This window comes from Populus alba, chromosome 9, assembly GCF_005239225.2.
Source record: "Populus alba chromosome 9, ASM523922v2, whole genome shotgun sequence".
Lineage (NCBI taxonomy): Eukaryota > Viridiplantae > Streptophyta > Magnoliopsida > Malpighiales > Salicaceae > Populus > Populus alba.
Window position 1 is genome coordinate 10,972,237 of NC_133292.1, and position 22,520 is coordinate 10,994,756.

The following is a 22,520-nucleotide window of genomic DNA, read 5'->3' on the forward strand; positions in this document are numbered from 1 at the left end:
TTTAAATCACGTTTAATTTAAATATGTTTTAAAATATATATTTTAATTTTTTTATTTTTTATGTTAATTTATTAAAATAATTATAAAGTACCACTAAAAATATTATTTTAAGTTTAAACTAAATATATTTTTAAAACATAACTAAATACAGTTCAAAGCAAAAAACAAAAGGCACATTCTACTTCTTTTAAACTTTCAAGGGATAGATTTGTGTATAACAGTAAAGGCAACAAGAGTTTTGACTTCTAGAGTATCTATTATATTTTGTTTATTTTTATATTTTAAAAAAAATTAAATTTTATTTAGTTTTTTTCTTTAAATTAATATTTTTTGGTATTTTAAAATCATTTTAATATACTAATATTAAAAATATTTTTTAAAAAATAAAAAAATATTATTTTAATATATTTTCAAATAAAATATATTCTAAAAAACAACCTCCACTAAATACCTAAATCAACATTTATTAAGAATCATAACCAACAGATTAGTACTAATGTTTTTGTTCAAAGAGCCTAATTATAAACCCATTATTAGGAATTCACATGATAGTTAAAAAAAAAAAAAAAGTCACGAGAACAAAAAGGAGTATATTACAACTTGGTCACTATAGTTTTTTAGAACTAAAACGTCAGTCCCTCTAGTTTCCACAAGCATGAGTTAATTGACCAAATTACTAATTGGTTCTTTTTATTTAATTAATACCTAGAAAATGATAGCTCAGCACCTCATAAACAAATAAGTGACTAACAATTAGCAAAATAATTAAGCTGTAAATGGATATGAAAAACAAAGATTAAACAAGTGGTATTTTCTTTTTTGAGAAAGAGGGACTATCATATTATTTTCTCAAGAATACAGGGACTAAGTCATGATTTACTCGAAGAACAACAAGAACACCACCAGAAACAAGACAAATCCATCCATCTCTCTCTCTCTCTCTCTATCTGGTCTCAGGAGTCACAGTCCTTTTAACAGTAAATTACTGTCCATTTGACTCACCTGTCTGTCCCAAGCCCCCAGGTGTGTGTCCTTGTCCTTCCCTCTAAAAATCTCTGCTAAATTTACTAGCAGAACTTTCATTAATTGTTTTGAAGAGTGAGGTTTTGGTTTTGCCGTTGATGCAGGCCAACTCATTTGAGTGCAAATTACCAAACACAAGGACACCGCCATCTCCTCTCTCTCTTTCTCGAGCCCCTACCTTCTTTAGCCACTGCCATATACCCTGCAGCCTGTATCAACTAGACTTAGTTCGTTCCTCCATATCCATTTTCTTTCTTTCTTTCTTTCTTTCTTTCTCAAGCCAGTGGTAGGCTGGTAGCTTGTTAAGAGTTCAAAAATCACCTCTAAAACCAGTTTAGCAGAAACCAAGGAGGGCTTTCTCCCTTTCATATTCATTTCTTTTTTAATAGTTTCTCTGTTTCCGCTTCAGCTTCTTAGCTCAACCAGAAGAACATCTCTCTCTCTCTCTCCACATTCTCTGATATAATGTTCAGCCATTTTTAGTTTGATACAATAAATAGATAGATTCACTACCACAACCTCCACTTTTTTCTTCTTCTTTTGTGTGTTCTTTTAAACAAAAACTAATCTTTCTGCCAATTCATTTTTAATTCAGTTTCTTGCAGAAAACCACCATTCTTTTTCAAAAGAAGATGAACAGGGACACCCCAAAACATCTCCAAAAGCAACATTTTCTGCTCTACATGTATATAACCGCTGTTAAAAACTACATGAAATCCATTTTGGCCCGGCCCCACTTCCTTTTTTATCCCTAAAGCATACACAGATTCTCTCAAAAAACAACCTTTCTCTCTTTACGTTCTTCCATTTCTCTAAAAGTTGCATCCACGCCTATATAGAAGCCAAAGCATACACACACCGGCACACACAGAGAAGAAACTTTCAGCTTTAATAAAGTGAAACAATGGGATGTGTTGCTTCCAAGCTAGAAGAAGAAGAGGTTGTATCTATCTGTCGAGAGAGGAAACGCCAGTTGAACCTCGCTGTAGAGAGAAGACATGCACTAGCAGAGGCGCATTGTAGATATTATCAATCTCTCTATGCAGTAGCAGCAGGTATAAAGCTTTTTGTAGCTAGACATTCTTCCCCGGCTTCACCATTTCTCGTTACTTTCCCTCCTCCTTGCCCATCTCCACCACCAAGTGAAGAAAAAAATGCGATAAGAAACCCAATGTTTCTTCAACAAGGACCATCCGAGTCAGCAACACATGAAGAAGCCATCGCTTGTGAGTCTTGTGGTTCTTCAACAATATCTTCTTCAGACTGTAGTGATCACGAGGAAGAGGGTAATAAAGAAGACGTCATGAAGAGAGAGGAACAGGCACAACAAAGTTATGGGTACTATTATATGCAAATGCCACCACCACCAGAGTCACCTCAGATGGATTTTGGGTGGGATTTCTTTAACCCTTTTAATACTAGCACGAGGCCAGAGATAATAAGTGGTTACAGGAGAAGTTCTGATGATGATTTGAGGGCTGTGAGGGAAGAGGAAGGGATTCCTGACCTAGAAGGAGATAGAGAAGAAGAGGAAGAGAAAAATGTGATAGTTGTTGAAGAGAAAGGGAAAGGAGATCTTGGGGACAGTGGAGGTAATGTGGTCAAGGTAGTTGATGGAGGTGGTGATGGGAGCCAAGGTGAGCAAAAGGGACTTACAGTCATTGATACACCAGAGAGAGGGAGGGATTTATTGGATGCTTTGAAGGATATTGAGGACCATTTCATTAGGGCTTATGATTCTGGCAAAGATGTGTCAAGGATGCTTGAGGCTAATAAAGTTTTCTTGCAGTCTGGCTTGGAGGAAATTAAAGGTGGGGTATCTATTTTGTTATGTTTTCATGGTTATGTAAGTGATTTCTAACTAATTACCATGTGAATCTTCTTCCTCTGCCTTAGAAAAATGATTTTCATTACTGTATCTAAATCATGCAGATTAAGCTACCAGATTCCTTTGCTTACTTTCTTGAACTAATCTGTCTTGGCATGCTATGATTTTTTTCTTTCTTTTTGCTTGAATTCTTTTCTATCTTTATTCTTCTATTGCTTTTGGTAATCTTTTATTTATCCTACTCGACTTTTTTATTTCAATTTTGAAAAGATCTACAGTGATCCTCATTTTGTCTGATACTTAAAAAGGGTAAGTTCTTCTATTGAAAAGACTGCCCCTCTTTATTTGTTAGCATGTAATGTAATGTAACGAATAGAGTCATAGTTTGAGAATATGTATAAGCAAACTTCATACAACAATTGCTAGTAATAATAGGAGGTCTAAAGTATATCCTGCGAAGGAAAATTCCAAAAACAGGCATGCAAATTTTTGGGAATCCTCATCCTTGGCATTTTTTGCGAGTGGGTCTGAGATTCGCTTGTTTCACTAATTGATCAAACTGGGGCAATGCTATATCTGTCCCCCGTTTTATTTCTATCTTATGTGATACATTAACAGATGAACATTCCTCCTAATTACTCGATATTTCTGTGGCTGATATCAACCTCACAAAACTAATCACCATGTCATATGAACGCAGAGAACTCAACAAAACTAATCCAAGCTATTACATGGCATCGGTCCGCTTCATCAAAGCCATCATCATGTAAGAGCCTTGTAGCATCCAGTTCTAAAGGCTCTTCTACTTGGACAGAATATAAAAATGATCTCTTCGATGATTATGGAGGAATGGATTCAGGAAGCCATTCACTAACACTTGGAAGGTTGTATGCTTGGGAAAAGAAGCTCTATGAAGAGGTCAAGGTAAGCCACTACCACCCTACTGTTTTCTTGGTCTTCATAGTTTGTTCATTAAGATTGTATCAAGGCTTCTTTGTATCATGAAAATTGCTATAAATCAAGATCAATTTGAACATCAATGGGTTGCATTTCTTATATAAACCAAATTTAGAGAACCAAATTTTGATATCTCTTATATAAACCTTTGTTTTTATTGTTACTCAGGCAGGAGACAGCACAAGAAAAATATATGAAAAGAAGTGTTCACGACTGAGAAACCAGGATGTCAGGGGAGATGATGAACTTACCATGGACAAGACCAGAGCTGCAGTAAAAGATTTATATGCTAGGATCTTGGTTGCAATTCGAAGTGCTGAATCAATTTCAAAGAGAATTGAGAAATTAAGAGATGAAGAACTGCAGCCTCAAATTGTAGAACTGTTAAAAGGGTAAGGAAGTTGCTTATAGAAACTAAAGCAATTCTGTTCAAGTTTTCATTCCGTGTCTTCCTGGTTTTTTCACTTATCTTCCTCTATGTGCAGCCTAACACGCACCTGGAAGATTATGTTGGAATCCCATGAAACCCAGAACAAGATTCTTTTTGAAGTAAAATCTTTTGCCAGCCCCACACATGAAAAATTCTGCAATGACTTGCACCGGCTGGCGACACTTCAGCTCAAGGCTGAGCTTCTGAATTGGCGTGCATGCTTTATAGAGTATGTTGCAGCACAAAAGGCATATGTTGGAGCTCTTCATGGTTGGTTAAGCATGTTCATGATACCTGAACTTGAGTTCAGCTCCAGGGTCAGGAGTTCAGCAGCGCCTTATCGAGCAGTTGGCCCCCCGTTACTTGTGATTTGCCATGATTGGTTGTCTTCTATGGATAAGTTACCAGACAAGGCAGTATCCTTTGCAATTAAAAGCTTCTTGAAAGATATGAAGGCTTTGTGGGCTCAGCAAGGGGTGGAACAGCTACAGAAGAGGAAAGTTGACAGTCTAGCAAGAGAACTCGACAGAAGAACCACGTCATTCCAGAAGGTAGAGACCAGGTTTCTTGAATCTGAACTAATAGAATATAAACCTGAGCCAGATGCAGAACACCGGCGTGAACACTTGACAGAGAAGAAAGACCAGTTGGACATGTTTAGGAAGAAGCTGGATGTAGAGAAGGAAAAACACCACAACTACGTGAAAGAAACACAAAGGATCACACTGAGCGGGTTTCAGATAGGATTTTCCAGAGTTTTCGAGTCCTTAACTGAGTTCTCCAAGGCTTCTATGAAGATGTACAATGATCTTGCGAATCATAGCGAGAACACTGCAGGTAAAGTGGAGAAGCAATCTTTACTAGAAGGCTCACCTGTCAAAGAAAATGGCAGCGGGTGGACTGAAAAGGCCTGAAATGAGCCTTGATTATCTCCTATTTCATGGATGGTTTGTATATTATACTGTCGAAGCAGCTCGCTGAGACAGTTTAAAGTTCTATTTTACTAGGCATTTGTAGCAATTTATCCTTGATTTTTTTATTGTCAATTGGTATGGTATTGCCCACGTTTTTGTAGCAAGACCTGTAAAAATTTTCTACTCTATTGCATCTTTCTTGACATGAGCAAGAAGTGCAGAGAGGGAAAATTCTAAGTGGGAGGTCATTGTAAGTAGTTAAAGTTCGGTGTGGACCAGAGAAATTTTAGATTTTTGGTGATAGATTGTTCTCTTGATAGGCTGTTTAACTGTCCGGTTTTTAAGCTTTTAGCCCCGGGGATGATGCACATAAATCAGTCTTGGCAAATGACTGACGCATGAAAAATTTTTATTTAAGTTATTAGTAACATCTTGCGACAGGCAACACACCACTGACAGATGCATTATTTCGAGCAGGAAAAAAAAAGGTAAAAAAGCCGCCATTTAGCCTTCTTTGGGGACATGAGCATCATTTACACTGCTGATGGCAGCCAAGGGAAGTCTGTTCCAGTGCTTTTCTGTACTCGTTCTGTATTCTTTGCTTTTTGGTTTAGCCATAGGCAACCATGATACTCATCTCTCAATCTTTCGAAGCCAGAGAGAGCCAATTTAGCAATACCCATCTTCTAGGGCCTATCATCTTTCACATTGACCATGAGTGAAGGGTTGATGTCGATTCAGATTCAGATTCAGATTCACTCAAAACTCAGAATGCTGCTGAATATATAATGGATGCACTGAAGGATCCAGCTGCTTTAATATCAGTGCTCTTGTCCAGATGTGGTTAGCCATAGGCAACCGTGATACTCATCTCTCAATCTTTCAAAGCCAAAGAGAGCCAATTTAGCAATACCCATATTCTAGGCTCTACCATCCATCACATTGATCATGAGTGAAGGGTTATTTCCATAGCAGAGTCCAACTTGAGTCCATGGATGATGTGATGTTGATGTTGATGTTGATGTTGATGTCGATTCAGATTCACTCAAAACTCAGAATGCTGCTTAATATATAATAGATGCACTGAAAGATCCAGCAGCTTTAAGAGGGCTCGTGTCCAGATGTTGGGAACGTGAGTCCAGCTGAGGCATTCGCTCCAGGAATAAGTGTTCGGACAGGAAACTTCATGGGACCTAGCGCGGTTGCGTATGGGACTGCAGCCAACCGCGTGGTTAGCCGCAGTCCCAAACGATGCGGCGGCGGCTCTTTGCTGAAGCAGGTGGGAGGAAGCATGAGATTTTATCAGATACCCTGGAACTGGAAGGATGTATAAATTATAAACCGCAGGGGGCAAGGGCAAACTTTATGTTCTTTTTTGGGCTTTAAGGTGCAGTTTTCTTGGACCAACCCTATAACTTGAGATATTTCCTGAAGGGGTGCTGGCCCTGTTGGGATCTAGCACTCAAACCTTTGCTGCAGGTTAAAGATGAAACTAAAATGAAAAGGATTGCAATTGCTACTATCAAATTCTAACTAGAATGAAGATACACCAACTGTCGAGTGAGACCTGGCCCGGGCATCCATTTATAAAGTCAAGAACATCAGTGTGGAATCGCCAGAGACAATGTCAATCCATCAACATCAGGCCAAACATGATTTGTGCTCAAGTTGGATATAGGCAAATCATATTGGACTTCAAGTTTCAGCTTTTCCAGCAAATATTAACAAAGGGCAACAATCCCTCAAGGATTGTAATTGTTAATATTAAATAGCCGTGTAGATCATTGTAATTGTCAAGCAAATTCCAAGTCAACTGAAGTGTCGCTATATTCTATTTGCTAGTTTTGTACAACAATCAACAAAAAAGCTCGGTATGCTCATGCAATTAAATAATTACAAGTTTTACAAATTGATTGCAATTTCAGTCACCTCTTGACCCTACCTAAGGTACAAGGAGACCAAGAATTGCGAGAAAAGTATGAATTCGCTAACTACAGCTGCTGGGGAGTGTAAGCCAAGAAGTGGGACAACGTCCACATGCAACAAATTCTCAACTGCTGAACCCACCACTGCACCAGCCGCAAGCCCCCCTATGGTTATTACAGTGGCTTTCCCTGCAAAGATGACCAGCAACAGTCTTAGATGCTCTTTTTGCTCCTCTCAGACAGTTGAAATTCTCGTAATGTATAAACAACGTGTGGTCTTTATTTACGACAAGTCATTTGATTCACAGAAACTCAAAACAAAAAATTCAATTTCTCTCGAGACTAGGTTTCCATTCTCACATGGTATGCCCTGGTAACCCATATTGGTAACATCCTATAGAATGTTACACCCGCATTTTTCCAGAGCAACCCCCACCCCCAGAGGCACGCCAAAACACACACACACACACACACACTTTGCTCTCATCTCCAACCATTATTATGAAGTTGCAATGAACAATCAGCATAGTTAACCGATTGGAAGCTTTTCATCATCCACAAAACCAACTGTAAAATTTTATTATACCCTGAATAAAATGATCCGATTCAAGTAAATAGAACTTTAGGCCAAATTCCTTGAAATTTGATGAAACATAAAAGGAAAGATCCTTACCTAATTTCACATTCTTTTTGGTCATGAAGTATAAGGAAGCACCAAAACTTGTAGCTAATAACAGCCCAGGAACATCAGCCCCAGCATAAGGTGCCACAGAAGGTGTGGAGGTGCCATTAACATAAGTTAAAACCATCAAAGCTCCATATACTCCTGCTTGTAAGCTTAACTCTCCAGTTGATGGCGTTTCCACGGAAACAGGGGTCTTCTTGATTGTTGTCTGCAGCCATTGTGGCATTGATCCCATCCCAGGGCCATTTACAGGTTTAACATCAGCATAACGGATGTTACTACTTGCAACTTTTCCTGCTCGGCGCTGAGTCAAGCTCCGCATAAGCAGCATATCATATGCAGTTTCAACCTAGAAATCACAATTTAACTACATTCATGAGAAAATGAAAATTATCTAAAACACAATGATACAAAATCTTATTCCAGCTCAATAAATGCTTGAGACAGAAAGTAAATGTCATAAATTAGACCATATCTGTGTCAATTTAGTGACCACTACATAGGTACCTGCGTTACGTTGCGAGCTGCACAAAAAAGTTTTTGAACTAAAAAAATAGTTCACCCGAATTTCATGGCCTAACCTGTAAAAAGAATTTTGAAAGAAAAAAAAGATCGTGTACCACAACAAAAAAAAATCTAAGATGACAATTTTATTTTTAAAATACCGAGATGGCTACATGTTGGATCAATTCGGGTTTCGCGACCTAACCCTTCAAACCCGTGACTTGGATCATGAACTCCAACATATTTAATTTTTTTTTTTATAGATTAACTCTTATTTAATTAATAATACGTGAGCTGGGTGATGAACTTAACTTGTTTAAATAACATTGTTCTTTTTAAGACAATTTTTTGTTCAACTAAAAGAAAAAAAAAATAGAAGTTCGCAAATCCAAGCACCAACTAAATACCAAGGCGTTTATTTTAAACCATGATAAACCCACAAATATCAAATAAAAACAAATTACATGGCAAAATTCAAAACAGATAAAATGTTAAAAGGATAAAACTAGAAAAAAAATCAACAAGAAAAATTAATACAAATGAACAAAAACAAATTAAAAATAAAAAGCTCAAGTGCATAGGTCTGGGCTAGCCCACACACCTGGGCCTGTTTTATATTTTTTTTTTCTTTTTTTGGGGGTGTTTTTTTTAAAAAAAATAGCAGGCGTTGCCTGCTATAACAGTGAGGTGGCTAGAATATTGACAACAGCCTCCTAAGGGTAAAAAACCCATTTTAACCGATATTTTCAACCAAAAACATGTAAGAAACATCACAGGGGCTTCCAAAAACCCACTCTTGGTATTAAATCACCATTTAATCGGTTAAAACAAAAATCAACCCATTTCAAAAAAAATCCCAAAGCCCAATCTGATTTTTTGGGAAAGATAAATGACCAAGAAGACCTAAATGGAACTCAAATGGAACTCATTGACATCAAGATCGATGTGTTTCACCCCCCAAAAGCGTCTGTTTTTAAACTTATTCTCTTCTTCACCGTAATTTGGCCACTCTCCTCTCCCTCTTCTCTCTTAGCTCTAGGAACAAAATGAGAAGAAAAATAAGTTTTTGACCAAAATGTAAAAAAACTCATAAAAGAGGGACTAGAATCGAAACAAATTTTTTTAAAAAAACTTAAAGTATGAAAATTGCAAAAAGAACGCCTCAGCTACAGTAACAAAAAGAGAAAAATCCTAAACGTTTTATTTTTCTTTGTAATTCTAATTCTAATGTAATCATTTCATAACGACACCACAATCTTATAGCACAATGAAGAACTGTAGCAAGACAGGTCAGTGTAAATGCACAAGCATCAATTGAAAAGGGTAGAAAACAGGGAAACTCTCTTAACTAAGCTTCAAGCAGAAGTTCATAAATAACACAAGTGAAATAAACCTTAACCAGTCAAGGATCTTGACATAATCGCTAGAAAATGGCCAAAAAGGCCCCAAAACACCACAACTGAAAATTACATGCCATAAATTCTACCAAGATCATTATCTCAAGAACCTCTCAAAAATAACTAAGCAACAGCAATTAAAAATGAATGCAGGACAGCAACTTGACCGAGATTTGTACACCCCATTTATCATGTACCTCCACTAAACTCACTAATCACTCTATACACTGAACTTAGAGCTATGGTACCTCTCACATTTCCAAGTTCTAACCATACACTGGCTGTGCATCTAAAGGCATTCTGGCTTCCAGTTACTTTTAAAACTCACCAAAAAAAAAAATTTATTGAAATTCTAATGGGCATGATGATACGAAATCCAATCCATTATAACTTATAAGCTAAATTTAACACCAGCGCAATAATTAATCCAGCTCTGGCACCAAACCCAGAAACAAATTTTCAACCTTTATAAGCTAAACCTCACATTTCACAAAAACCCATCATTAATAACCACCCAAAACACAATAAATACACTTCAAAACAAAACCAATTAATAAAATTAAAATCTTTAACCAAACACTTCTTTCTACACGAAATTCGAAAATTCACAGTTAGCTAAAAAGACACAAATTTTATTGAAAAAGAAAAGGAAAGATAGAATAACCCAGTGTGAGTGAGGACATGTTTATCACCTGTGCAATAGCTTCCTGGTCATCTTTACAGGTAGCAACAATTAATTTTTTGGCGCGAAGTATTTCATCGAACGACGCGCCGTCTGGGACACCGAGAAGCTTGAGTGCGCTCTCCACTGACATTTCAAATGGCGCCGAAGAATCATCGGCTCTTGAGCCTGCTCTCACTAAATTACGCCTGGGTTGCACAATTACTCCCCTCCAAAAATACGGATCCTTTTTTAATGATGATTTTATTTGATTTAAGTTTGAGGGATTGTGAACCGGTGGTCGTGAGAAAGGTGAACCGGATGGGGATAGACGGTTGGACCGGACCGAGAGAGTTGCAGCCATTTGTTCTTTTTGTGGACAAAATGGAAGGCTGGTTTGGTTGCTTTCTGTGTTTAAAGAGAGAGAAGAGAAGAAGAGTGAGGAAGCAAGAAACTGTTAATGATTGACAGAATTTTCGCAAGACTACAAATTAGTCCTCCAAATATCTAATTGATTTCGATTGGGTCTCTAAATCTTAAGAGTACAATCGCAACTATTCTAAGCATTTCTCTAAAAATAAAGCACAACTATCAAATGTTACTTAGAGTTTGTTTGGATATAATTTTTAAATTATAAATTTTGATTTGATTCAAAATTCAAAAATTATTTTTCATAAATAACTCATTAAAAAATAAGTTGAAATAATTATAAATTAAAAATATATTTGGTAAAAAATAACTCTATATATATATATATTTGCTAGTGAAAAAAAAATATTGAAAAAAATATATTTTATAAATGAATTTTGCTAGTTTTAGAGTAAATTGATCAATTTTGAACATTGAAAATTACATAGAAACTATATGTAAAAATGGGGGACGGATTTGTATTTTTCCCGTGATTGGATTTCTTTGGGAGTTTTGTGAGCGTTTATCTTTGCCTCGCAGAGACCATTTGATGGTTTGATTATTGATAAAAAAAAAAAAAAAAAAAAAAAGAAAAAGAAAAGTAATGAGGGTCACTGAAGAAAGATATTTTGCCAGAGAGAGAATGGCTAATGCTTTGTATTCTTCTTTGACATTACTTGTTGGAGAACTGAAGCCTCAAGTTAGCCTCTTTTGTTCTTACATGTCCCTGTTGAGACTGTAAGAAGGATAAAAAAGAGAGGATAAAATCATTAGTTTTGCTTCAGTGTCAAGTCAAAAAAAGATGCTGGGACCAAAGCAGATGAATGGTGACTGGATTGAATAGTATCAAAGTTTTCACGAGTTTATAGAAGGCAAAACTCCATGCCAAAGACTCCTGCAAATTCCTCACCAGCCTTCTGAAGCCGAGATCATTTCATCAATAAAATTCTAATATCTTGTCAAATAATCATCTTAATTGAAAATTTGAAGTTCTGTTTTGGTGAATAAACAACCATAATTGAGCTCATAGTGCTGAATATGGAGGAGTGATATTTTGCTCAGGGATTTGATGTTTCTGTTCTTGGAGATGGGTATGATTCTGGTGATCCTGGTGATGTTGGTATCCATGGCACAACATGATTCCCTTCTCTTATATTTTCCTGTTTTAACCGGAAATCGGGTTTTATACAGTGCCGGAGAGGAGTTTCAGAACATTTTAAACCTGTCTGCAGGTGATTTGGTCTCCACTGAGCTTCGGCTCGACATGAAGGTATGTCCACGGATAATCCTACATGTCATTTCTCATTGGATTTTTCGTTCAAATAGATATAGGATAAGAAGAAAAACCCAAAACTGATTTTCATTTGCAAGTATAGTTTATTTTCTTGATTTATTTATCAATGCAGTGAAGCATTCAGGTATAGAGAAGTTTAAAATCTAACATGTTTCTAAAGAAAATTGTAACAAGCGTCACTTGACAGACACTTGACACATCTGTAAATATTCATATTTCAAGTCTGCCTTCACGAAGAAATGCCCCTGCATCTTGAAGGGTCATCATGTCTCACCATTAATCACATTCATGCACCAGCACCACCTCTGATGACAGCAATGGTTTCGAATACAGCCCCATTTTGCTTGGAGTCTATGGTTATGTGCGTAAATATTTAAGCCTTCTTCTCCGACTCGTGTAAGCAGATCGGGATTCCATTTGCAAGGAATGCTTGTTCTTCATTCGACGATTCATCTGGGTGGAGTTTCTTTGACTTGAACGAACTCTTCGGCCAGCATTAGAGAAGTCCTGAAACAACTGTACAAGCTAATTTTTTGAGAATTATTCTCTGGCAAATTTCTTTCTTTCTAAGCTCAAAGGCGAATACATAGCTACAAAAGTAATGTCATATCTCTCCAAGTGCGTTAAGGACTTCGAGACAGCTCAGGTGACCAAGATGGAGATTGCCGGATTTCCAAAATCCTTGACTCGTTTCTTTCCGGGTAGCTTTCTAAAGCTTTGCTGGGCTAATAACAGCTTGTCTCACACTGGCCACTGTTTGACAGGCTTTTTCTGCTTCATTTAGAATCAGCTGCAATCTTTGCTGCTTCAAGAACAAGCTTTCCTTCTTTTTTTTTATCGATCTTAGCCTACCTTCCTCTCGAGGGTTCATCAAATAGATGATGCTGGAGATTTACACCTTTCCCGAACTTGCATGTTCATGGCTGGAGATTGCAGGTACTCATCACTTTGTTGATTAAATTGATTGCAGAAGTGGGGATAAACAAAGGCAGAAGGTTGATTGGATGTTTCTGCATATCAACTTACAACAGGAAAAATCTTACGTGACCGGACTCGAAGCTGCCAATCGGGTGGTAGACTCTCTTGGAGAAGTAAAATTTGCTTAAATAATTCCAGTCAAGGGAGATGAACCTCTTATCTAAGCACTCAGTAACCCTAAACAGAAACTTCGAGTTTAGCTCTCAATTTCCAATGCCTGATCATTTCCTTGCATCTCAATATGCTGTTATATTAATCTAAACTCTCTCGTAATTCTGATACTATCATGTTTATCGCACCCCAATCAGGATATGACCTAGTAAAGGCCATGGGTTGTTAGGTTGCTCAGTCAATTTACGGATCATTAAAATATGTCGTTTTTTTTTTTTTATTCTTTGATTTTGATCCAATCAGGTTGGATTGAATTTAAAGGAGTTAATCATTTCGTGAATTACTTTGTCAAATTACTAAATTTGATTAGGTTAATATTAAAATTTGAAGAATTTTATACAATTTGATCATCAAATAAAGAAAGAGATTAGAGAAAGAATTTGATTTTTTGTCATTCTCGTACGTAGAAGAAATAAAACATAAATTTTCCTCTTAAACCCAAAACTAAAATTATTGTTCTCGTTGCAGAGAATGCAATATTTGTTCATATTCCTATATATAAGGATAATTCTAAAATTTTGATAGAAACCCTTTCAAAATTTTGTTGTTAATCTAAAAATTTTAATTTTTAATATTTATGAACACATATTTTTTAAAATTAAATTTATTTTAGCTTAAAACTCATATATTATTTATATTTTAATTTTTATCAAATAAATAATAATGATGAAAATTTAAAACTTGTGACTGCTTAATCATCAAGATTCTTAAAACCATATTAAATAATTAATTCAATTTAATAACTTAAATTATATCAAAATATAATTTATATTAATTTTTAAGTTTACAAACTACAAATTACAAATGTCTTCTTGTGTTTTTTTTTTTTATCATTTAATTACAACCATTGATTTTCATTGGCTGGAGATGAGCCACTATTAGACCGATCTGAGACGTCCAACTGTCATGCAGGTCCTGATAACGTGAGCGTCCATTTCTGGATCAGGCATAGTATTGGATGGATGGAAGTTTCTATGAACTTGCCGTGGACCCCACCAGTGTTTTTCGCACACGTGCTCTCACGTCTACCAGTAGTCACATACCGTTACTTTACATGATATCTTTCTTTACATGTTTCTGGTTTTATTACATTTTTGCCTTTGTGGATAATGAATTCACAAATATATCACTTCCATTTCTATAATTTCAATTTGTGCCCATTCGGTTACAGTTGGTTTTTCTTTGCATTTTTGGGGGAAAAAACCCAAAACTTGTCTTTTTTAAAAAAAGAAGTTCAATTTTCTAGTTTTTTCTATTTTTGGGAAATATTAATACAATCCCTAACCCAACTTTCTGGTTTAAAATCCTAACTTAATAACATTAATAATGTGAAAAGGTCCACTGAGTAGTTATTTTAAGCTTGCTTAATATTAAATAAATTATTTTTTTATTTTACTTGATTAGGTAATTTACTCTAAAAACATATTTTATTCCTCCATCCCCTGGGATGATTAATTGACTAGCAAAAACCTAATATATAAAGTTACTCTTTGCGGCGGGAAGTAAAAAAAAAATCCTTTTCTTTGTGGATACATAATCACTAACAAATTACTCTTATTTTTTTTGTTAATTATTATCAAGTAAGCTTGGGTTGAAGTTGCTCGGTTGTATTTTTTTTTCATGTTATTTACAATCATTAATGAAATAATTTATTTAGTTAAATATATTTATTAGAACCACTTCAATTAGGCTTTTTTTTTTTAATATCACTTAAATAAATAATTAAAAATAAAGTGTGTTTTGCTCCCTTATGATATTAGATTCGAGTCATGTGATTGCTAATATAATGATCATTAAAGACTTTACATGGTTGTTAACTTTCAAGACTTGTGAATTAGTCAGGTATGTGCAAGCTAGTCCAAAACACTCATATTAATTAAAAAAAAATAACAATTGGTTATTTAGTTTTTTTCTATATTTCTCTCCCAAACTGTTATACACTTAACATTAACATTCTCATAGAGTCCATGGCAATGGAGAATACAAAATCCAAATCATCTCTCGAATTAATATCTGGTTAATTGAGACAATAGGACAGAATAAAAAATATTTCTGAATTTACTGGTTTCCCCATTCCTCTATATCACGTGATGCACGCTGTATGAGATCCCATCCCATCACAGTGTAAAACCGGACTGTTATCATTATTTCCATTAAATACTAATAAATAAATAATCCTCTCAATAATTTCTTACAAAACAAAGTGTTTTTTTTTTTTTTTTTTTAATTTCTAAAGCATCAGATCTCAGTTTATTCCTTTTCTCTTGACCCCCCCCCTCCTCTCTCTCTCTCTCTCTCTCTCTCTCTCTGTCTATCCATTTCTCGCTGTGTACCGGAGGCAGATCACAAAAAAGGTACGTCTCTTTTTCAGATCCAAAATTCTCATTTCTCTTCTCCTTTCACTACCAGCCAAACAAATTCTTGTTGAATTGAAACTCTCATTTCTCATTGGATTTTGAGATTGATGCGCTTATTTTGTTAGTTACTTCCTTAGTTTCGTTGAATTTTGATACTAAGTTGTATGATTGATGAAGCTTTGTTTGGCTACCATTTGCTAAGGAAGTTTTTTTAGTTTTGATTAGGTATTATAATTACTGATCCGTTCCTGCTGTGCTCTTAAATTTTGAAGTTCTTCAATAATTTTTTGTTTATATTTAATTAACTAGTGTTTATAAGCTGATTAATGTAAATGATAATTCTTTTTTTCGAGATTAATTTATGGTGGAATCAATTTGTTTGACTTTTTTTGTTTTTAAATGAAGGTTGATAATGGGCGTGGAAACAAACAATCTCGATATGGAGGAGGGAACGCTCGAGATCGGCATGGGTGAGTTTTTCTGCATTATAGTAATTAATTGCGAATTTGATTTGTAGACATCATGTGAATGCATAATGGAACGAAACAGAAATTGATAATTAATCGGTGAACTATCCGAATGGAATGGATTAACAATGTTTGGGATGGCAAGAAATCAGTTAGTGAGATACTTGTTCTTTTAATTTAAGTTTGTTGAGTGTTTTACGAGTGGTGATCGAGGTTGTAGAGAGTAGTTATTGTGATTTGAATTTTTGTTTCATCTATTACAGAGTATAGAACTGTTTCTGGAGTTGCTGGACCTCTTGTTATACTTGAAAAAGTGAAGGTAATGCTCCTCTTTTCATGATTGATTATGCTTGGGATAATTTATTTGATTTGTTAACCGCTATGGTGATGCTTCAGTTTTTATTGATTGGTGCGTTGTTTATTCACTGTGTTAGGGACCCAAATATCAAGAGATTGTTAATATTCGTTTGGGAGATGGATCAACCAGACGTGGTCAAGTCTTGGAAGTTGACGGGGAGAAAGCTGTTGTTCAGGTGATTGCTGCTCAGCATTTTCCATCTTTTCTTTGCGACTGCAGGTTCAATATAAGTTGGTTTGTTTCTTGATTAAAGTAAAAATCTTAACTTTAACATTGTGACTGTGGTCGTGTGTGTCTATATATGTAGAAGGATTGCTATAAATTGAGTTTTTTGAAGGCGACACTCTTAGCTTAATTTGTAGTGAAAAAAATTGCGCACCTGTTTTAAAGACTGAATGCATTCTTTCTTGGTATTTTCTTGGCCAGGTTTTTGAAGGAACCTCTGGGATTGACAACAAGTTTACAACTGTGCAATTTACTGGAGAGGTTTGAAGTCTTGCTTTTGATTATTTTTTTTAATTCTTAATTTGTCGAACAGCAATTGCAATTTTCAGCTCATACCAATGAACCTTCTGCAAATTAGACATGGAAAATCTTTGCAGGTATTTTGAGCTGTATAAACTATCTGTAGGCTCACATGTTTACATGCCCCCAAACAAACTTTAACCAGATAATTAGATCTCATTTATCACTTGTTCTCGTTCCTTTTCTTGTAGAAAAAATCTGCAGAAAATAGCTACAAATAGGAAATATAAGTAGATAATGAATTACACCTATATCTTAAAGAAACACTGCTGAACCTCTGTCACAAAGGCAAGTGCCTCAATGCCTGTATTTCATAATACTCTGCAGTTTTTGACATTTAGATGTCATGGATGAAGTTCACATGGTTATTATTATCATTTGGTTTTCTGATGTGGAATATTGCTTGTGCTGGATTCTAGTATATACCTCTGAAGCCATAATGAATTGAGAAGTTGGTGTGTGGCCATTTACATCTTTGAAGTTTTAAATTGAATTATAGTAGTTTCCTTAAGAGACTAGGTCTGCTCTGGTGACACCCTTGCTTTCCCTGCCCCTGTTTTGTAGGTTTTGAAAACTCCAGTGTCCTTGGACATGCTTGGCCGCATTTTTAATGGTTCTGGGAAGCCTATTGATAATGGTCCTCCTATTTTGCCTGAGGCGTATTTGGATATATCTGGTAGGCAATGTCTTGGAGTGAACAATCTTTATTAATACATGTTGCTTGTTGACATCTTCTTCGAGTGAATATTATTAACAGCCCTTTACTAAATGCTATGCCTTCTGCAGGGAGTTCTATCAACCCTAGTGAGAGAACCTATCCTGAGGAGATGATTCAGACAGGGATTTCTACAATTGATGTCATGAATTCTATTGCTAGAGGACAGAAGATCCCTCTGTTTTCTGCTGCTGGTCTTCCCCATAATGAAATAGCTGCTCAAATATGTCGCCAAGCAGGGTTGGTAAAGCGATTGGAGAAGTCCGAAAATCTTCTTGAGGTAATGTTCACACCTTATTGGATTGTGAGAACTAGACTCACAACCTTGTTCTCAATAAGTAAGATTAACTGTTAAATGCGTAGTTGAATAATGTTCCATTATAATGGATCCTTGAAACAGTATTCTTTGGAGACATAAGGAAATAAATAAACCATATATTTAAACAGAGATACTAGCTTTATTGGAAGAATATTTAAATTGAATGAGTGTACCACAATTATGTTATGCTTCACAATTACTTCAAATGAAAAGCTCTTTTGTTGTTTAGTGCTCAATATTAGAAGAGTTCCTTGATTTTTTAGTGCCTCATCAAATTGCACATGCACTGGTTCATCCATCACCTAGTGTTATTTCTTCATTTCCCTAATTCCATTCACCTTGAAGCATTGAGGCTTGTTGTTACTTAGATAGTTGTTTGGTTCACATTTCTTTCTCAGCTCTTTCTAACTTAAATTTGTAATTAGGTCACTAACTTGCCATGTGAACTTTCAGGGTGGAGAGGAGGACAATTTCGCCATTGTATTTGCAGCTATGGGTGTAAACATGGAGACTGCACAGTTTTTCAAACGTGATTTTGAGGAAAATGGGTCAATGGAAAGAGTGACCCTCTTTCTGAACTTGGTATAGTTTTGTTTTAACATTTGACCTTGTTTTTGTACCCGAACACCTGATGATTTTCATTGAAGGTAATAATTTATTATCTTATACCTTTCATGAATTCTTTCTGAAATTTTATTCTTTTGATGTGTCATACAGGCAAATGATCCAACAATTGAACGTATTATTACACCTCGTATTGCTCTTACGACTGCAGAATATTTGGCATATGAATGTGGGAAGCATGTTCTTGTCATATTAACAGATATGAGTTCTTATGCTGATGCTCTTCGTGAGGTGAGCCAAAAACCTAAAGCATGTGTTACAATGCACCTTTTGAAGTTTGCACAAACAGAAGAAGCATTTCCTTGCATGCATAAATATCCATAATCATTTTCTTTGTCTGATTGGTCAATATATCTAGTGTTTTTCTGGAGTATTGATAGGTCATTTTTTATATAATTATATTACCAGGTACTTTATGATATATTTAAGTTTTATTTTATTCTGTTTTGAGTTACAAACTACTGATTGCCATTCCAGGTGTCTGCTGCCCGAGAAGAAGTTCCTGGAAGGCGTGGTTATCCTGGGTATATGTACACTGATTTGGCAACAATATATGAGCGTGCTGGTCGTATTGAAGGACGTACAGGCTCTATCACCCAAATTCCAATTTTAACTATGCCGAATGATGGTAATGTATTCTCAGACTACACTGAATATCCCATGCATCTTTCTTTCCTTTAACGAGAAAACATTTCTTCATCTTGATTTTCTTATTTGACCAGATATAACTCATCCCACCCCTGATCTTACCGGATACATCACAGAGGGACAGATTTATATTGACAGGCAGCTACACAATAGACAGGTAAGGTCATAGGACACGTGAGTGGTCATTTCACTTAGTTGCTGGAAATTATTGCACTAAAATAATGTTATGGGTTTTAGATAACTGTAGATATCTCCATGTAGGAGTTTTAATTGATCGAATGTTGACTCATTTTTATTGGCAGATTTATCCTCCAATCAATGTCCTCCCATCTCTGTCTCGTCTCATGAAAGTAAGGATGAATCTTTTCTCTGAATTCTCAATACATCAAGGATTGATATTTTAAGATGGTATCACTGATTAGAAGGTACAAGGCATATTCTAAATTGTATCATTGATTTACCATTGCAGAGTGCCATTGGTGAGGGGATGACTCGCAAGGACCATTCTGATGTGTCCAACCAGGTCTGATTTGTTAGCCATTGTAGCTCATTTTCAGTTTATTGTCCTGTTTTAAGCTGTTTAACCTTTGAATTTATTTTAAACTTCTTATCCTTCAGCTGTATGCAAACTATGCTATTGGGAAGGATGTCCAAGCCATGAAGGCTGTGGTTGGAGAAGAAGCTCTTTCTTCTGAAGATCTGGTCATTTACTCTCCTCTGTTCTCTTGAAGAGTTTTATCGCTATGTATATAATTATCTGATACATAGTAACTAACATGTGTTCTCTTGAATAAACAGCTATATTTAGAGTTCCTGGACAAATTTGAGAGGAAATTTGTTGCCCAAGGAGCTTATGACACACGCAACATCTTCCAGTCACTTGATTTGGCATGGACTCTGCTTCGCATCTTCCCCCGTGAGCTACTCCACCGTATACCTGCTAAGACGCTGGATGTATTCTACAGTCGAGATGCAGCCAATTGAGTAAGAAGTGTTTATAGAGTCATGATTATTTTCCTTTCGATGAGATATAAGAAGTTGATTTGCAAGTTGGTATGTCCAAAAATCCTCGTCTGCAGAAATAATAAGGGTAGTGTGTCCATTTGGGTCACGAATTTGAAGTTGTCCGGCTCGTCCAAAAAACCTCAAAAATTTGAGAATGGTTTTACCTTTGTAATTTATTTATTATTTGGCTATACCCAGTCGTGGGACTTGCAGTAAAGTTAGGCCTGGCCTTATGTGGTGATTGCTGTATTTCCTTGTTTATTTTGTAAGCCTATCTTCCTGGATTCTCCTTTTAGTTTGAGGAAATCAAGTGTTTTATTTATTTTTTTAACTCTTTTTTTTTTTCCAAACAAAGCATAGAGATTAGAGAGTCAATAATCCAATGCTTACATGATTCAACCTGCTGGTCGAGGAGCGCCCGCCCTATGGTCTTGATTTGCCTGTCAATGTTGCAAATAACAAAAGGGAAGTTCTAGTGTTCTACGATGCATGGGGCTAATTTGGAACTTGCTGAAAGAAGGATGCCATTAATGTCAAGAATGACTCATGGACATGGTTCGTGCTACGTTTGTGCTAGGTTTTCTTAATATTATTGTCTAAGAAGATGCGAGTATACCTAGTCAAATTAACATCAATGATTAATTAGTACTCATCAGTATGTTCTCCAAAATTCTAAACACAATTGGTGGGGGTGGGGGGGGGTGGGGGTGGGGGGGGAGATTAAAATAAACCCCCCAGGAAAGAGAGAGAGAGAGAGAGAGAGAAGGAAGGTAAAACACACGATATATGCAACTAGATTAATATGCAAATCAAACAATTAAAGCTTCAGCGTCAAGAACTAATCTCAATTTCTAGATTCTAATTAGAAAATCTGGATTGTCCTCCATGGTTAATAAAGTACCCGATTGATTGATGATGTTTTAATTTTTAATTTTAAAAAAATTAAATTAATCTAAATTGACCTGAACTTTAAAAAATTGAATTAACATGAATTGTTTTAAATTAAAAAAAAAATTGAGTTAACCTGATTGATTTCACCCGAGTTAAACAAATTTTAAAATTATATTAATAATAAAGTTGTTCAAAACTCCACACTGTTCAGTTTGAGCCAAAAAAAAAAATTCAACTGAATTGGGTTTTTTATTTCTAGAAAATTTGATTCAGGCCAAATTAAAAATCAATTTAAATTAACTCAGTTTGGTTTGATGGGGGTTTTTTTATTGGAAAACTGGAAAACCATAATACTTTTCGAACTTCCCCACACTTTCCCCATCTGTCCAAGTTTAAAGATTCAACAAATAGCACTAAAAATCCAGGGCCCGCAAAAAATAAGAACCCATCAGACAAAGTTTATCTAGATGATAAAAATGTGAAAAGTGAAGATGGTATTGGAAAGGAGTCGGATAAGAAAAAATTGCTAGCTTGGCATAGTGATTCTTGTCTGGTCACTAAAAGCGCATCAATAATTTGGGAAGGAAACTGCCATGACTGTGATGTACAATCTGGCAATAGGACTTTCTCAAAATGCGGATAATAATCAATGGTGAACTGAAAGCTATAAATGTATCTATTCAAATGAACGGCAGCGAAGGCATTTGAACACGCCTTATTAATAACTATCCCACCAGCCTCTCAATGGAAGGATTCTTATCTTGTTTTTTTAAAAAAAAAAAATATTGTTTTAAATTAATATATTTCTTAGTATTTTTAAATTATTTTAATATATTGATATCAAAAATATTTTTTAAAAAATAAAAAAAAATTATTTTAATATATTTTTAAATAAAAAATATTTTAAAAAAACAACAAAAACAATACTCTAACAAAACAAATCCCGTTAACTATCGAGGTATCATCAGTATTTGTGTAGCCCTGTTTGAAAGGTCGGGTTTGCGCCTTGCATAAGATCTTTGACTTGCTAATGGATATTGTTGTGTACAATAATTGGACTCCGCCGGGATTATGCACGGGAAAACAAGCAGTCCAATTGGCCGCCAGGCTGTGAGAAGACGAAGACATATTGAAGCTGGTGAGGGAGGGAGGTGATCGGGAATTGAAGGAAATACCAGATAGCAGACGCGCAGATGAAATGAGATGCGATGGCCGCAGAGGTAAGCTTAGCAAGATACTTGTAGAGGGGGAGGAGAATTTCTGTGATCGTGTTCGAGACTCCATGTTGTTGTTGAACATTGAGCGAGTATTTAAAACTCTTTTCAATCCACTATATCTCACTTTTTTATCCTAAAACACTAATCAAACACAACACAATATATGTATCAAATTCCAAGTGAAAAAGGGATCCAGCTAAACCAAATTCTATTAGGTGC

The 22,520-nt window shown here is 35.6% G+C and overlaps 3 protein-coding genes across 6 annotated transcripts; 2 read left to right on the forward strand and 1 right to left on the reverse strand.

Moving 5' to 3' along the window:
* Nucleotides 1–1,066: 1,066 nt before the first annotated feature.
* On the forward strand, nucleotides 1,067–5,455 carry LOC118058846 (protein ALTERED PHOSPHATE STARVATION RESPONSE 1). Its single transcript, XM_035071613.2, has 4 exons — nucleotides 1,067–2,834; nucleotides 3,552–3,775; nucleotides 3,977–4,200; nucleotides 4,294–5,455. The coding sequence occupies exons 1-4, from the start codon at nucleotides 1,928–1,930 to the stop codon at nucleotides 5,150–5,152; spliced, it is 2,214 nt and encodes a 737-aa protein (XP_034927504.1). The 5' UTR covers nucleotides 1,067–1,927; the 3' UTR covers nucleotides 5,153–5,455.
* A 1,499-nt stretch (nucleotides 5,456–6,954) lies between these two features.
* On the reverse strand, nucleotides 6,955–10,747 carry LOC118058847 (protein CHAPERONE-LIKE PROTEIN OF POR1, chloroplastic). Its single transcript, XM_035071614.2, has 3 exons — nucleotides 10,356–10,747; nucleotides 7,751–8,111; nucleotides 6,955–7,266 (listed from the first exon to the last, which is right to left on the reverse strand). The coding sequence occupies exons 1-3, from the start codon at nucleotides 10,686–10,688 to the stop codon at nucleotides 7,091–7,093; spliced, it is 870 nt and encodes a 289-aa protein (XP_034927505.1). The 5' UTR covers nucleotides 10,689–10,747; the 3' UTR covers nucleotides 6,955–7,090.
* Nucleotides 10,748–15,375: 4,628 nt separating this feature from the next.
* LOC118058848 (V-type proton ATPase subunit B 2) lies at nucleotides 15,376–20,786 on the forward strand. Of its 4 annotated transcripts, none has more exons than XM_073411477.1 (16): nucleotides 15,376–15,529; nucleotides 15,938–16,002; nucleotides 16,263–16,318; nucleotides 16,434–16,532; nucleotides 16,784–16,843; nucleotides 17,447–17,558; nucleotides 17,669–17,877; nucleotides 18,370–18,498; nucleotides 18,634–18,771; nucleotides 19,018–19,168; nucleotides 19,263–19,345; nucleotides 19,491–19,538; nucleotides 19,658–19,711; nucleotides 19,807–19,890; nucleotides 19,987–20,172; nucleotides 20,549–20,786. In XM_073411477.1, the coding sequence occupies exons 2-15, from the start codon at nucleotides 15,945–15,947 to the stop codon at nucleotides 20,170–20,172; spliced, it is 1,467 nt and encodes a 488-aa protein (XP_073267578.1). In that variant the 5' UTR covers nucleotides 15,376–15,529; nucleotides 15,938–15,944; the 3' UTR covers nucleotides 20,549–20,786. The 4 variants fall into 4 exon arrangements, with proteins under 4 accessions (XP_073267578.1, XP_073267577.1, XP_034927506.1 ...); XM_073411476.1 differs by having other exon boundaries at nucleotides 20,554–20,785; XM_035071615.2 differs by lacking the exon at nucleotides 20,549–20,786 and having other exon boundaries at nucleotides 19,987–20,524.
* Nucleotides 20,787–22,520: the final 1,734 nt, after the last annotated feature.